The 15794-nt window shown below is 48.3% G+C and overlaps 1 protein-coding gene across 1 annotated transcript; it reads right to left on the reverse strand.

The window, feature by feature from the left end:
• Positions 1 to 5064: 5064 nt before the first annotated feature.
• On the reverse strand, positions 5065 to 5883 carry LOC128827381 (chemerin-like receptor 1). The gene has a single exon (XM_054011229.1). It carries the CDS (start codon positions 5881 to 5883, stop codon positions 5065 to 5067), a length of 819 nt encoding a protein of 272 aa, XP_053867204.1.
• Between the last annotated feature and the right edge of the window lie 9911 nt (positions 5884 to 15794).

Genomic DNA, 15794 nt, shown 5'->3' on the forward strand with positions numbered 1-15794 from the left:
GTTCTCTAATTGTTTCTGTCTGCTGTATAATTAATTTTGCTAGGTGTAAGTTATTGAGGTTAGTGGGATAAAATTGGTTAGAGAATTAGTTACAGTATATTAGGATTGGTTAGTTAAATTTCAGTAAAATGATTGGGTAAGGTACAGCTGAGAATATTACTATATAAACTGGGGTCAAACAGGAAGTGGGGGAAGGGAAATTGGAATCATGCTTGCTGGACATTAACCCCGATGTACATTGCATTGTCTGCACTACGGACTGCTGGTCTTTTGCTGCTTGCTGTCTGCTTGACAAGAACCGGGGAAGTGGGAGGGTGGAGGGAACACCCTCTAACAGCTCCCCTCTCCCTGCTGGGCCCTAGCAAGGTGTCTTCATTCTGCTGTCCACTTCCGTGGGTAGGCGGGCGGGGCCCCATCGGAGAGCCAGGGCTGAGGCAGCCACGTCCAGCTGACTCCACCGTGCGAGGTCCCAGGAGCAGAGACACCAGCTGGGACTCTGCCTTCAAGCCGCTCCTGGCTGGGGAAAGTGAACAGAGCTCCTCTGGGAGTCGGATGTATGAGATTCTCAGCCCTGCCTTTGCTGGAGGGAACCCGCCCCTCGGCCCGGGCCACGTTACAGCCCAGCGAATGCTAAGGAAACCCTCGCTATGTGCTAGAGACCGCAAAAACCACAGCCAGGCCTGCAACCTGCCTTATTGTTTCATCATTTGCCTGGAAGCCTCAGGCATGGAGGCACTTTTCTCAATTAGGAGCAGGGAGGTGATTGTCACTCTGGATTCAGCCCTGGAGCAACCGCCGCTGGGATCCTGTGTCCGGTTCTGGAGCCCACCATTCAAGAAGGATGTTGAGCAACTGGAGAGGGCTCAGAGACGAGACACGAGAAGGATTAACGGACTGGCCCCAGGCTTGGCAGAGAGAGACTCCAGGAGCTCAGTCAGTTCAGTTTATCAAAGAAATGTCTACACCGGGAAGGCTGCACTGATGTAGCTGCACTGCGGTAGTGGCTCAGTGAAGACGCTGTCTATGCTGATGCGAGAGCTTCTTCCATCGGCGTAGTTAATTCCTCCCCGCCCCCCCACCCCCGAGAGGTGGTAGCTGTGCTGATGGGAGAAGCGTTGTCTACACCGGGCATTAGGTCAGTATAACAGTGTCACCCGGTGTGTTGGGTTTCCACACCCAAGAGCGACATAGTTAGACCAACATCAGTGGCTAGTGTAGACCAAGCGAAAGGGAAGGTGACGCTGTGACTTGATTGCCAATTTCTGATAAGCAACTGAATTGCACGTGTGCTGCCATCTACTGGCCAGGTGCTTTTACTGCCATTGTCAGTCCTGAGTTTTTGGATAAAATTCTATAGCAGTGGTTCTCAGGGGTACATTTAATCCTGGGGTTATGCAGAGATCTTCCTGTGGGTACATCATCAGCTCATCTAAATATTTGTCTAGTTTTACAATAGGCTACATAAAAAGCACTAACATAGTCAGTACTAACTTAAATTTCATACGATGGCTTTTTATACTACTGTATATACTATCCATTGAAATGTAAGTGTATTAATTATATTCCAATTGATGTATTTCATAATGATATGGTCAAATGAAAATGTAAACTATTTATCAGTACTAGTGTGCTGTGAAACTTGTATATTTATGTCTGATTTTGTAAATAAGCAGTTTTAAAATTCGGAGAAACAAGACAAATGAGAATCTTGAAAGGGGTACAGTAGTCTGGAAAGGTTGAGAGCCACTGGTCTTTTCTCACTGAGATGTGGCCACCTCTGGGGTGAGTCATGGGGGCTGTTTGCACATGTGACAGGGAGGAATGTGGGGGCTGCTGTGGGGAGTGGGATGGGGTCAGGGTTGCTGGAATAATTTGTATAGTGGGGGTGGTGAGAGCCACTGAATCAGGGGAGGGGTTGCTGTGGGAGGTGGGTTGGGGGCAATGAGGAACCTGGGGTGGGGAGGCAGAGACAGATCTGTGGATTTCACCCTTGCATTGAAGCTGGAAGGGTTAATCTCACTTTATTACCAATGTATGGTGGGGGAGTGGCACTCTACGTGAAAGAAAGCATGGAGTCATAGGAAGAAAAATCATAAATGAACCAAACTGCACCATAGAATCTCAATGGAGAATAATTCCATGCCCGAATAATAAGAATACAGAGTAGGGATATATTACCGACCACCTGACCAGGATGGTGATAGTGACTGTGAAATATTCTGGAAGATTAGAGAAGCTATTAAAATTTAAAAAACTCAATAATAATGGGGAATTTCAACTCTCCCTATATCGACTGGATTCATGGCGATCGGGGGAGGTCCCAGATGACTGGAAAAAGGCTAATGTAGTGCCCATCTTTAAAAAAGGGAAGAAGGAGGATCCGGGGAACTACAGGCCAGTCAGCCTCACCTCAGTCCCTGGAAAAATCATGGAGCAGGTCCTCAAGGAATCAATTATGAAACATTTAGAGGAGAGGAAAGTGATCAGGAACAGTCAGCATGGATTCACGAAGGGGAAGTCGTGCCTGACTAACCTAATTGCCTTCTATGATGAGATAACTGGCTCTGTGGATGAGGGGAAAGCAGTGGATGTGTTATTTCTTGACTTTAGCAAAGCTTTTGATACTGTCTCCCACAGTATTCTTGCCACCAAGTTAAAGAAGTATGGGCTGGATGAATGGACTGTAAGGTGGATAGAAAGCTGGCTAGATCGTCGGGCTCAACGGGTAGTGATCAATGGCTCCATGTCTAGTTGGCAGCCGGTTTCAAGTGGAGTGCCCCAAGGGTCGGTCCTGGGGCCGGTTTTGTTTAATATCTTTATTAATGATCTGGAGGATGGTGTGGACTGCACTCTCAGCAAGTTTGCAGATGACACTAAACTAGGAGGCGTGGTAGATACACTAGAGGGTAGGGATCGGATACAGAGGGACCTAGACAAATTAGAGGATTGGGCAGAAAAAAACCTGATGAGGTTCAACAAGGACAAGTGCAGAGTCCTGCACTTAGGACGGAAGAATCCCATGCACTGCTACAGACTAGGGACCGAATGGCTAGGTAGCAGTTCTGCTGAAAAGGACCTAGGGGTCACAGTGGACGAGAAGCTGGATATGAGTCAACAGTGTGCTCTTGTTGCCAAGAAGGCTAACGGCATTTTGGGCTGTATAAGTAGGGGCATTGCCAGCAGATCGAGGAACGTGATCGTTCCCCTTTATTCGACATTGGTGAGGCCTCATCTGGAATACTGTGTCCAGTTTTGGTCCCCACACTACAAGAAGGATGTGGAAAAATTGGAAAGAGTCCAGCGGAGGGCAACAAAAATGATTAGGGGTCTGGAGCACATGACTTATGAGGAGAGGCTGAGAGAACTGGGATTGTTTAGTCTCCAGAAGAGAAGAATGAGGGGGGATTTGATAGCAGCCTTCAACTACCTGAAGGGGGGTTCCAAAGAGGATGGAGCTCGGCTGTTCTCAGTGGTGGCAGATGACAGAACAAGGAGCAATGGTCTCAAGTTGCAGTGGGGGAGGTCCAGGTTGGATATCAGGAAAAACTATTTCACTAGGAGGGTGGTGAAACACTGGAATGCATTACCTAGGGAGGTGGTGGAGTCTCCTTCCTTGGAGGTTTTTAAGGCCCGGCTTGACAAAGCCCTGGCTGGGATGATTTAGCTGGGAATTGGTCCTGCTTTGAGCAGGGGGTTGGACTAGATGACCTCTTGAGGTCCCTTCCAACTCTGATATTCTATGATTCTATGATTCTATGTCACTTCAGGACAAGATGCAGAGATAAAGATTCTTGACACCTTAAATGACTGCTTCAGGGAGCAGTCCTGGAACCCACAAGGGGTGAGCCAATTCTTGATTTAGTCCTAAGTAGAGCACAGGTTCTGGTGAATATAACTGAAGCGCTTAGTAATAGCGAGCGTAATATAGTGAAATTTAACATCCCTGTGGTGGGGGAAACATCACACCAGCCCACCATGGTAGCATTTAATTTCAGAAAAGAGAACTACACAAAGATGAGGAAGTTAGTAAAAAAGAAATGAAAAGGCACAGTGGCAAAAAGTGAAATCCCTGCAAGCTGTATGGAAACCTTTTAAAGACACCATAATAGAGGCTCAATTTAAATGTATACCCCAAATTAAAAAAAAACATAATAAGGGAAACAAAAAGTGCCACTGTGGGTAAAGAACAAAGTAAAGAACTTTGAGAGGCAAAAAGGAATCTTTTCAAAAGTGGAAGTTATGCTATGTTCTCATTGACTCACTGCGAGGTTCCTAAGAGCCTAAACACTTTTAAAAATAGGCTTTAGGCCCTTTTGCAAATGTTACCCTTTTTTTCAACAAACACAGGAAAGAAAGCTCCCCGGGAGCAAAGATGACATGATAAGAAGAATAATGACACAAAAGACGTAGAAAAGGACAGACCATAAAAAACCAAATTCTCCAAAATAATCTAAAAATGAGAAAAATCAAGAATCCATATATTTTGTAAAAATGACAGATTCTTGCCTTCCAAGGCTGGAAGGGATGAGTGTGATCATCTCATCTGACCTCCCGGGTCACACAGACCAGAGAATTGCCCCCCAAAAATAATTCCTAGAGCAGGGCTTTTAGACAAACATCCCAGCTTGATTTAACATTGCCAGTGATGGAGGATCCACCACGACCTTTGGGAAATTGCTCCAATGGTCAGTTGCTCTGACCATTAAAAATTTACACCTCATTTCCAGTCTGAATTTGTCTAGGTTCAACTTCTGTTCACTGGATCATGTTAAACCTTCCTCTGCTAGACTGAAGATCCCGTTATGAAATATTTGTTCCCCAGGTAGGTACTTTGAGACTGTGATCAAGTCACCCCTTCACCTTCTCTTTGTTAAGCTAAATAGATTGACCTCCTTGCGTTTCTCACTGTAAGGCAGGTTTTCTAATCCAGTAATCATTCTCGTGGCTCATCTATGAATCAGGCCAAAAAATTCACTTGCTAAAAAATTGGATCAAGAGGAAGTTACAGCTCCCAGTGAACAGAATTCTTTCTCCATGCAAATATCAACAATTCCATCCATTCCCCTATCCAACCAGCTCTGACCCCAAGTTGTCGGTGGTTTGGCAGTTGCATGCATGTTGATAGTACCTCAGAAACTCTTCCTCTATGGTGAGATACAAGATGGGGTTGAGGCAGCTGCTGAAATATGTCAGGACATAAGCAAAAGCCCTTCCTCTGTTCAAAAGAGACAGAGGGTAGTTAGCTGACATCAACAAGAAGACAACGACGTGATACGGCAGCCAGCAGAGGAAAAAGGTCGGGATCAGATCAAGAAGGATCTTGAGTGGCTTGGTGGACTGGATCAGCCTGTTCCTTCTCATCTTGGCAGCTAGAACGATGTAGAATGTTGGGATCAAGATCAAGGCTAATGGGATCAGAAACCCGACCAGGAATTGGATTGCAATCGTGGCCTTCACCCTCCGTTCATCCCCTCGGAAATTCAGGCTGGTGCTGGCAGGTGAGAGGTCGGATTCCCAGAGATCACCGTACCGCAAGCTGAACCCAAGAGACAGGACCCACATACCCAATCCCATAATGAAAGCTAACGGTGCCGTGCGGTGGTTCCAGGCCCACTCAGGGCATTTCATGAGGATGCAGTGATCAACACTGATGGTGATGAGGAAGAAGGTGCTGGAGAACATGTGGAAGGAAGTGATGGTGCTACTCAGCGTATTGGCCCAATTTAAGTCCAGAATGAAGAAGGAGGTGAATCTGAGTGGCAGGAAGATGATGAAGATGAAGTCGGTCAGGGCCTGGTTCCAGAACCACACGGGGTTACAGTGGATGAGAAGCTGGATATGAGTCGACAATTGTGCCCTTGTTCCCGGGAAGGCTAACGGCATTTTGGGCTGTATAAGTAGGAGTGTTGCCAGCTGATCGAGGGACATTATCATTCCCCTCTATTCGGTGTTGGTGAGGCCTCATCTGGAGTACTGTGTCCAGTTTTGGGCCCCACACTACAAGAAGGATGTGGAAAAATTGAAAAGAGTCTAGCAGAGGGCAACAAAAATGATTAGAGGGCTGGAGCACATGACTTATGAGGAGAGACTGAGGGAACTGGGATTATTTAGTCTGCAGAATAGAGGAAGAATGTGGGGGGATTTGATAGCTGCTTTCAACTACCTGAAAGGGGGTTCCAAAGAGGATGGATCTAGGCTGTTATCGGTGGTACCAGATGACAGAAGAAGGAGTAATGGTCTCAAGTTGAAAGTGGGGGAGGTTTAGGTTGGATATTAGGAAAAACCTTTTCACTGGGAGGGTGGTGAAGCACTGGAATGGGTTCCCTAGGGAGGTGGTGAAATCTTCCTTAGAGTTTTTTAAGGTCAGGCTTGACAAAGGCCTGGCTGGGATGATTTCGTTGGGTATTGGTCCTGCTTTGAGCCGGAGGTTGGATTAGATAAACTCCTGAGGTCCCTTCGGACAGCTCCACAATCAAGCATGCTAGCTGGTGGAAACGAGTGGAGGAGCTTAGTCACAGTTTTGCAAGAATCAATGTGGTAAAGGTAAAGGCACACAAGTAGGGTGACCAGATGTCCCGATTTTATAGGGACAGTCCCCATTTTGGGGTCTTATATAGGCTCCTATTACCCCCCCAACCCCTGTCCTGATTTTTCACATTTGCTGTCTGGTCACCCTAGACACAAGAAAACAGGACCCTTAAGCAAAGGGAATAACTTAACCGATACAGAGGATAAGCGGGCTGCAACAGAGGTGCCCACATGGCCATGGGAACCACAGCCGAGTGTGCCTGGAGCAGTGGTAACAAGAAGTGGGGTGGACATGGATCCGTGGAGGGTGAATTCAGGAGTTGCAAGAATCTGACCCAGGACTGGAAGGCATCACAAAACTTGGGGATAGACATGGGCCAAAAGTGGTACTAAGGGAAGATATTTGGTGTGTCCTAACAGCTGAAGTACCAGTAATACTGTGTCATCAAGGAAGCCAGACAGCTTTCTTAAGTTGGGTGCATGGGAGCTTGGCAGGAGGATACCCTGGGTTTGAGGAGGCACTCTGAACTGTAAAAAATTGTGCTGGTGGTCAGGAATGGCAGCCGATTTAAAGTCTTTGCCAGGCACAATCCACCTTACAAGATGCTAAGGGGAGACTTAATGAGACATGCCCCAAGGGGACCATGGGAAAGAATACAAATTGACTACACAGGACCCCTACCAGGAGATCACAGACAAAACTGATTCATGTTGGTGGTGGTGGATACTTTCAGCAGGTGGGTGGATGCGTTCCCTACAAAGTCTCAAACAGCCCAGGTAACTGCAAAAAAATGAGTAAATGAGGTATTCACTTGTTGGGGGGTCCCAAAGGTGATTGACTCAGACCAACGAGCTGCTTTCCAGTTAAATCTGTTAGGTGATGTCAAGGCTCCTTCCCCACTCTGAACTTTAGGGTATAGATGTGGGGGCCTCCATGAAAACTACCAGCTTAGATCTGCCTTTGCTGCCACAACTCCCAATGTGCTAACTCCCTTCCCTGGGTAGCCTTGAGAGACTCTTCACCAATTTGCTGGGGGACACTGATCCAAAACCCCTTGGATCTTAAAACAAGGAAAAATCAATCAGGTTCTTAAAAAGAAGGCTTTTAATTAAAGAAAGAAAGGTAAAAATCATCTCTGTAAAATCAGGATGGAAAATAACTTTACAGGGTAATCAGATTCAAAGAGCCCAGAGGAACCCCCTCTAGCCTTAAGTTCCAAGCTACAGCAAACAGAGATAAACACTCTAGCAAAAGGAACATTTACAAGTTGAGAAAACAAAGATAAACCTAACACGCCTTGCCTGGCTCTTACTAGTTTGAAATATGAGAGACTTGTTCAGAAGATTTGGAGAGCATGGATTGATGTCTGGTCCCTCTTAGTCCCAAGAGCAAACAACCACCAAAACAAAGAGCACAAACAAAAGCCTCCCCCCCAGCAAGATTTGAAAGTATCTTGTCCCCTTATTGGTCCTTTGGGTCACATGTCAGCCAGGTTACCTGAGCTTCTTAACCCTTTACAGGGAAAAGGATTTTGGAGTCTCTGGCCAGGAGGGATTTTATAGTATTGTACACAGGAGGGCTGTTACCCTTCCCTTTCTAGTCATGACAGGGGAGCTCTCAGCCCTCACTGGAATCACACAGTTGTTCCCTATGGCTTATCACCCACAGGCTGCAGGGCAGGTGGAAGGCATGAACCACACCATCAAAAGTGAGCTGAGAAAGGGAGTGTAAATGGGAGGAAAAAACTGGTTACTGTTACTTCCCTTTGTCTTAATGAGAATAAGGGCACGAGAATCAAAGGGCACCGGATTTTCTCCATACAAAGCTCTCATGAGAAGGTCCACTTACCCCAGTATCTGGGGAAGTCACTACACACGCCTAACACCAGAATGGATTTTAACCCTAATCGACCGTGTGAAACAGGTAGAGAAGGCAGTGTCCTGGCAAGACAAGCAAGGAGCAGAAAGAGTCAAAGCATGGTATGACCTGCCTGGGGAGCGTGATCCACCCAGGGTGGGAGATCTAGCAATGTACAAAATTCCAGGTCAACACCACTCATTCCCAGCTCCTAAATGGAAGGGCCCCTGGTTCTTGACCGATTGGGGCCCAGCCTGTTGCTATTGGGTAAAGAAAATGGAGGGCAACAGTGGATTCACTGCACACAGATATAAAAGTAAAAACAGGGGATTGGAAAAGGGGAGGCATACATTCTGTCATTCGTGTATTCTACTCAAATCCCACGATGTGCAGTGTGAAAAGGAGGAAATACATGGACTGCTACACCTCAGCTTCTGGAAATGAAGCTAATAAGGACTATAAGAATTTCCACATAGAAAGATGTACCACCAACCCTCCAACAGGAATTTGGCAGTGTGCATATATGGTTTATAGATTAGATGGGGGAATCCCAACCCGGTGGAGAATAAAATGGATTTATCTGGGTTTAGACCCCATTGGGAGTTGGGCATGTGAGTGCTAAAGACAAGCAGACTTCTCTGAGCTGTTTTCAGGTAAACCTGCAGCTTTGGGGCAAGTAATTCAGACCCTGCGTCTGTGTTGGAGCAGACGGGAGTGTCTGGCTCAGCAAGACAGGGTGCTGGAGTCCTGAGCTGGAAGGGAAAACAGTGATAGAAGTAGTCTTGGTACATTGGGGGCAGCTCCCAAGGTGGTTTTTGTGATGCAACCCGTCACAGTGGCGTAGTCAAGCAGGATCTGTGCACAGCTGATTGCTTTGAGATACTGGTAGTGATTTTAAGTGAGTTTTAAGTGTGGTGGCCGGAGAAGACAAAGTACTTACTGGTTTGTTATTTTCTGTTTGCTTATTTCGGGTAAGGGAAGTAGGGACAGAAAAGGAAGCGAAATAAGTAAGAACAAACAAAGTGGTTACTCGTTTTTTATTTTCTGTTTGCTTATTTCGGGTAAGAGAAGTAGGGAGAGAAAAGGAAGCAAAATAAGTAAGAAGGAAAATCAGAAGAAGCTAAAACTGCATAGGGTGCAAATTGCCCAGAAAGGCTGAACACTGGGCACTGTGAAAGTCTCTGTTAACTAAGAATCCCCTGAGCTGAGTGCATCCCAGTTTCAGTGAACTGCAGGGGGGTGAGTCCCAGCAGAAGAAAGCAGTAAAATGACGACCAGTGAAACAGCTACCAAACTAGAGCTGGCTAGACTGGAAGCAACAGAGAAAGAAAATGAACATAAGAGACGGCTAGATCTAAGACAATTAGAAATTAATGCAGAAAAAGCCAGGGAGGAAACTGCCCACAAGACAGCTATGGAGGCCCAGAGGGAGGCCCAGAAGCATGAACTGGCTGTAATGTAGTCGAAGAGACAAAACCCTCCACCTGCTGGCTCCACTTCCTCAAAAATCCATAAATGGGAGCGACTGTGTCCACAGTATGATGAGTCCAGTGATATTGCCGAATATTTCCTTTTTGTCCCACAAATACTTCTTTACATCATCACTGCATATATTCAGGAAGTGTTCCTGAATAACGAGATCGCACATCCCTCCTGGGGTGTATGAACCCTCTTGGGATAATAATGCCCCACAATTAGAATGTGAGTTACCATGTGTAACCACAATGATACTTCCATGGAGGATGATCCCCAAAGTTGTGATTGTTATGTACATATTACGCAAGGCATACAATCCCCTTTGGGACATTGGGTGTATGATGAGTTAACCATTTTGCAAAATGTAACCCTGCAGGTGCTATGGAAGCCAAGTTGGAAGAACCTGAATTTAAATTGGCCACAGCCTGCAGCTGGGAATATGCCCCAAGGAATGGTGGGTGGACCAAATTCATCCCAACTGTACTGTGTACATAAGAGGACGGAAAAACCAATTTGATTGGTGGGTGAGGGGGCGCACCCGGAATCGTCATCGGACAAGGGGATTGTAGGCAGCAGGGAACACTCTGCTGGGCACATGGAATCTGGGGCATGTGTGTGTAACCAAACAATTGATAAAGCAAAATGTGAGATTTCCGCAACAAATCAATGAATGAATGGCACAGCAACTATCGGCAGTTGCCATTGGATGGAGGACGGTAGTAGAGGTGAACCTGCGGGTTACTCATTGGGCAGGAGACCTTGTGACGTGTGCGGGATGGCTTCAAAAGACTAATGTGTGTAGGAATTCAAAATGCTCAGTTAATAATGTTAATGGATATCATAGAATATCAGGGTTGGAATGAGAGACGCTTGGTCAGAACAATGGCCTTCGGTGTTAAATTGGGAGGCTAGCCCATATATATCCACACTTGGGAAAATATACCCATCCACCTGGAAGATAACATCCCGGACCTGTGGGGCCAGTACTTGTGTAATTGTAACCATGATACAATGGGAAGGGAATGCAACTAAGGGGGTCCCCCTGAACCCTCTAGGAGTAACAAGAGAAGGAGGAGTGTGTTGGGGACCACTGGGAAATAGATGGAGTGGGTGGAATGGTGTGAATTGGACTGTCATTGCGTTAAGCAATTGTGCATCCAGAGGGGGCACCAGGGTGTGCTCCTCTCCTATGACTATGGAGGAGCAGGATCAATGGCTTCTTGCAAGGGGGGAGAAATTTAGGGGTAATGTATATGGGGCACGGGGTAGTCTGTTGGGAGTGTATGCAATCCTGTAATATAACACTAGGAGGCAAAACCATACCAGCGTATGAGCAAATTATAAATGTCTATACATTGCGACCTGGACTATGGTGCACTAATGGATCAGTGGACCTAATCGCTGTAAACAATTGACCCAGCACCTATTACCCCATCCCGTACCCAGTAGTGAAATTGGTGTAAACAATACCAAGTTTCCCTGGGGGTATTCAATGGACACACAATATGAACCAGAGTACACACAGATTACAGGAGCAAGTCACTGTGACCGCCACTAGTTGGACACAATTACACTACACACGTCAGGATGGCATTGACAGAATTTTCGCCCTATCAAAGGAGGAGAAGCAGTGGTTTTGATGGTGGTCGGGATGTTGGACTATATTACAGTGGTCAGGACTCTCGGAGTTGCTGTGGATTATCATGGTGGCTGGTGTATTGTTAAGTATACTGGTGTTACGTTGTATAGGGAAACAGTCAAGAGGGGCACAACCCTCTAAAGAACGGCCAATTATTATAACCCATAAGTAATTTAATAGGCCCTCCAGCCTAGTGTACTAGACAACCCAGACCCAACGTTCTCAGGCCCACTATAATGGAAAGTCTACAACACTAATTGGAATAGGTGTGGTATGCCCGTACCAGAGAAGGTGCAGGGGATTGTACCACAAAAGGAGCAGTGGGACAGATGGAGCATCAACATATTCCACCATGATGCCTGGCCCTATCAGGAAATGTGTCGCTGTATGTCCTAGGCTTTTCCAGGGATACGTAGGCAGGAGGATCCCAACAGAAAAGAAAGGGGTGGAGTGTTACAATATAAATATTCAGGCCTGTCTGTAAAGGCCTATACTTTAAGAACTTAGGTGTATTTTTATCACTTAGATAGTTACAGGGGTATAAAAAGAAAGAATCAAATTCACAGTCTGCCTGTGTCTGGGCCTTGTCTCACTAGGATAGTCTGAGGCCTGGTTCTTAGGCTAAGGCCTTTGGATAAGCAGCAGGGGCAGCCATAAACTGGGAAGTGAACGGTCACATCCTCACATCCCAAACCAGCCACACTGAAATAAGGGGCTATTGGGCTGTTAGGAAGATGATCCTGTCCTGATAGTGCCCATCACCACCAGATAAAGAAACACATCTTAAGATGGTTAAAGAAAACTTAGTTTGACAATATCCTGTCTGTCAAGAAATCACTTATCAATGGTTGTGTTTGTGAGACCCTCATTTCAGTATGTTTTATCTTTATGGCCCCCATTTTTCTATTCTTAATCTGTCTGGTTCTCCAACTGTTTCTGTCTGCTGTATAATTAATTTTGCTAGGTGTCAGTTAATTAGGGTAGTGGGATATAATTGGTTAGAGAATTATGTTACAGTATGTTAGGATTAGTTAGTTAAATTTCAGTAAAATAATTGGTTAAGGTATGGCTGAGAATATTACTATATAAAGTGGGGGGAAGGGAAATTGGAATCATGCTTGCTGGACGTTAACCCCAATAAACATCACATTGTCTGCACTACGGACTTCTGGTCTTTTGCTGCTTGCTGTCTCCTTGACAAGAACCGGGAAAGTGGGAGGGTGGAGGGAAAGCCCTCTAACATCTCCTCCCAGCCCCCACTGGGCCCTAGCAAGGTGTCTGCATTCGGCGGGGCCTCCATCTGAGAGCAGGAGCTGAGACAGCCACATCCAGCTGACTCCACCGTGCGAGGGCCCAGGAGCAGAGACACCAGCTGGGACTCTGCACTCGAGCCCCTTCTGGCTGGGGAAAGCGAACAGAGCCCCGCTGGGAGTGGGACATGTGAGATTCTCATCCCTGCCTTTACTGCAGAGAACCCACCCCTCGGCCCAGGCCATGTTACAGATCAACTACGCTCTGTGCTAGAGACCACACAAACCACAGCCTGGCCTGCAACCTGCCTTCGTCTCTCATCATTTGCCTTAAAGCCTCAGGCGTGGGGGCACTTTTCAGCTCAACGTGAGCTCCCAGACCCAACAGGGCTCCAGCCATCCTGGGATGCATCAACAGGGGAGTCTCAATTAGGAGCAGGGAGGTGATTTTCCCTCTGGATCTGGCCCTGGTGTGAACACAACTGGGATTCTGTGTCCGGTTCTGGCGCCCACCATTCAAGAAGGATGTTGAGGAACTGGAGAAGGGTCAGAGAAGAGCCACGAGAAGGATTAACGGACTGGCCCCAGGCTTGGCAGAGAGAGACTCCAGGAGCTCAGTCAGTTCAGTTTATCAAAGGACACGTCTACACCAGGAAGGCTGCACGGATGCAGCTGTGTCACTGTAGCAGCTTAGTGAAGAAGCTGTCTATGCTGATGCTGTCTATCCCCTCCCTTGGCTTTGTCCTCCCTCCCCTGCTGCATTTGGCCGGTGGGCCCCCTTTTCCACTGCCTCGTCCACTGCCCTGTTCTTGCAGCTGCTTGCCCCCTTTCCCTTTGCTGCCTGCCCCGCCCATCCCCTTTCTACCGCCCTGTTTGCTCTGGTTTGCCCTGTTTTGTTTTTTGGTCCTTGATTACTTTGTTTGCCCCGCCCTTGTCCTGCGGTGCAGGCGTGGTTGCCAGCCCCATTTTCCCCTCTTTTGGTTTGGTTGTTTTCAGACCCACCCTGTTCTTTGTTCTGTGCCTGAGGCACACCTGATTTATCCCCCCTGCATTCCGCCCCCTTGCTTCTAGCCCTCCCTCCAGGTCAGCCCTTATTGCCTGCGTGCCCACGTTCCGCTGTTGGCGTTTGAGATTCTCCCCCCCACCACCCCTTTTTTTCATTGATTCCTTCAGGGCCATCCTTAGCCATAGCAGAACAGGCAGCCGCCTAGGGCACCACGCTACCTGGGGGCACCGCTCTGCCCGGAGCCCGGACAGATGGGAAGCAGTGGAGCATGTAAGAGCAGGGCTGCTGGGTCCTAGAGAGAGCCGAATGCAGCACAGTCTGAGGGAGGGGATTGGCTGCTGGGGTCTCTGGGTTGGGATGGGAAGGGAAGGGGAGGGGTGGGGGAAGGAACTCACCTGTGAGTGTGACTTTCCCCCGGCGTGAGGTGAGGCAGGCTCGGCGGCTCTGGGACCAGTATCCTTTGTTGTCCCCCATAACGTCCATTCTTCTTCCCCCCCCACCCCACAGAGCACTCCCCCTTTCTCCCCCCCCCCCAGGAGTACCCTTCTCTCTCTCTCCCCTCTGGCAGGGCTGGGTTGGGTGAGGGGTTGGGGGGGGCAGGGGGGAGGCTGGCTGGCTGCCTGCTGAGGAGTGAAAGTGAAAGTAACTCCCTTCCTCGGCAGCCAGCCAGGACTGGAATGGTCACGCGTGGCTGGGCTGGGGATCGCCAGATAGCATGTATGAAAAATTAGGGTGGGGGTTGGGGTAGGGTGAGCAGATGTCCCACTTTTATACGGACAGTCCCAATTTTGGGGTCTTTTTCTTATATAGGCTCCTATTACCCCCCCCCCACCCCCTGTCCAGGTGCTGTATGCCTCCACAGAGTGCTTGGTCAAGCTCAACTGGACCCTGACTGCACCTGTCAGCTTCGGGCGAGGGGTGCGTCAAGGCCGCCCGCTGTCAGGTCAGCTGCACACTCTGGCCATCGAGCCCTTCTTCTGTCTCCTTCGCATGAGGTTGGGGGGTTGGTGCTCTGTGAGCCGGAGCCGCGGCTGGTCCTGGCAGCGTAGCCGACGACGTGCTCCTCGTGGTTCAGGACCCGGACGACCTGGTGCGGGTGTTTATTCAGCGGCCTCCTCCAGCCGGGTCAGCTGGGTCAAGCGCTCTGGCCTGGTGGTCGGGGCCAGGTGGCAGGCGAGCCCCCTCCCACCCGTGCTTCAAGCCATGCGGTGGAGCACGGGTCCGCTGCTCTATCTATCTTGGCAGGCAAAATCCCCACTTAACCCCCCGCCCCGTAAAAACCTGAAGTGATGGAGAACAGCTTCCAAGAAGGAGAAAATGAAAATGGAAACAACAACGACAAAAAAGCCACCCGAAAAACACAAGACAAGGAAGAGACCAGTTACAAGCCAAAAGATCTTCTTTTTTTTTAAAGGAAGGATGTTGCAAGAGTCTATTTTGGTGGTTAGACTGAGAGTCAGGATGCCTGGGTCCCATCCCAGACTCTGTGACTGAACTGCTTGGGTAGATTGGACAAGTCACGTCATGGCCCCGTGACTCAGTTTCCCCTCCAAACATTTCTCTGTTTAACTTTAGAGTGTGAGCTCGCTATGGCCAGGCCTGTTTCTCCCTGTGGGGCTGTGCACTGCCTCATGTGATGGGGCCTCCAAGCTTGGTCAGGGTCTGTGTAGCACCCAGCGTGATGGGACCCCTGATCTCTGACAACAGGACCCACATCTAATTTCAACCAGCAATATCCAGAGCAGATGAGGGGAGGGGATGGGGGCAGCAGGAAGAGGGGAGATCCAGGGGGCAGCAGTGTGTGTGTGGGGGGTGACAATGAGATCCAGTGGGGCATCTGGAGGATTTACCTCATTTCCTTACCCGTGTCTGCAGGGGACGCAGCGTCTCAGAGTCGACCCCCATCCCAGGTCCCCAACACGATGCCTGCAGCTCGCTCAGTGCTGAGTAGGGAGCTGTTCATGTGGGGGTATATCTGGGTGGGGACCTTAGGGGGAGATCAGAGGATGTGGGTGGGTCTGATCATGTCTGCAATGC

Source organism: Malaclemys terrapin, chromosome 21 (assembly GCF_027887155.1).
Source record: "Malaclemys terrapin pileata isolate rMalTer1 chromosome 21, rMalTer1.hap1, whole genome shotgun sequence".
NCBI lineage: Eukaryota > Metazoa > Chordata > Testudines > Emydidae > Malaclemys > Malaclemys terrapin.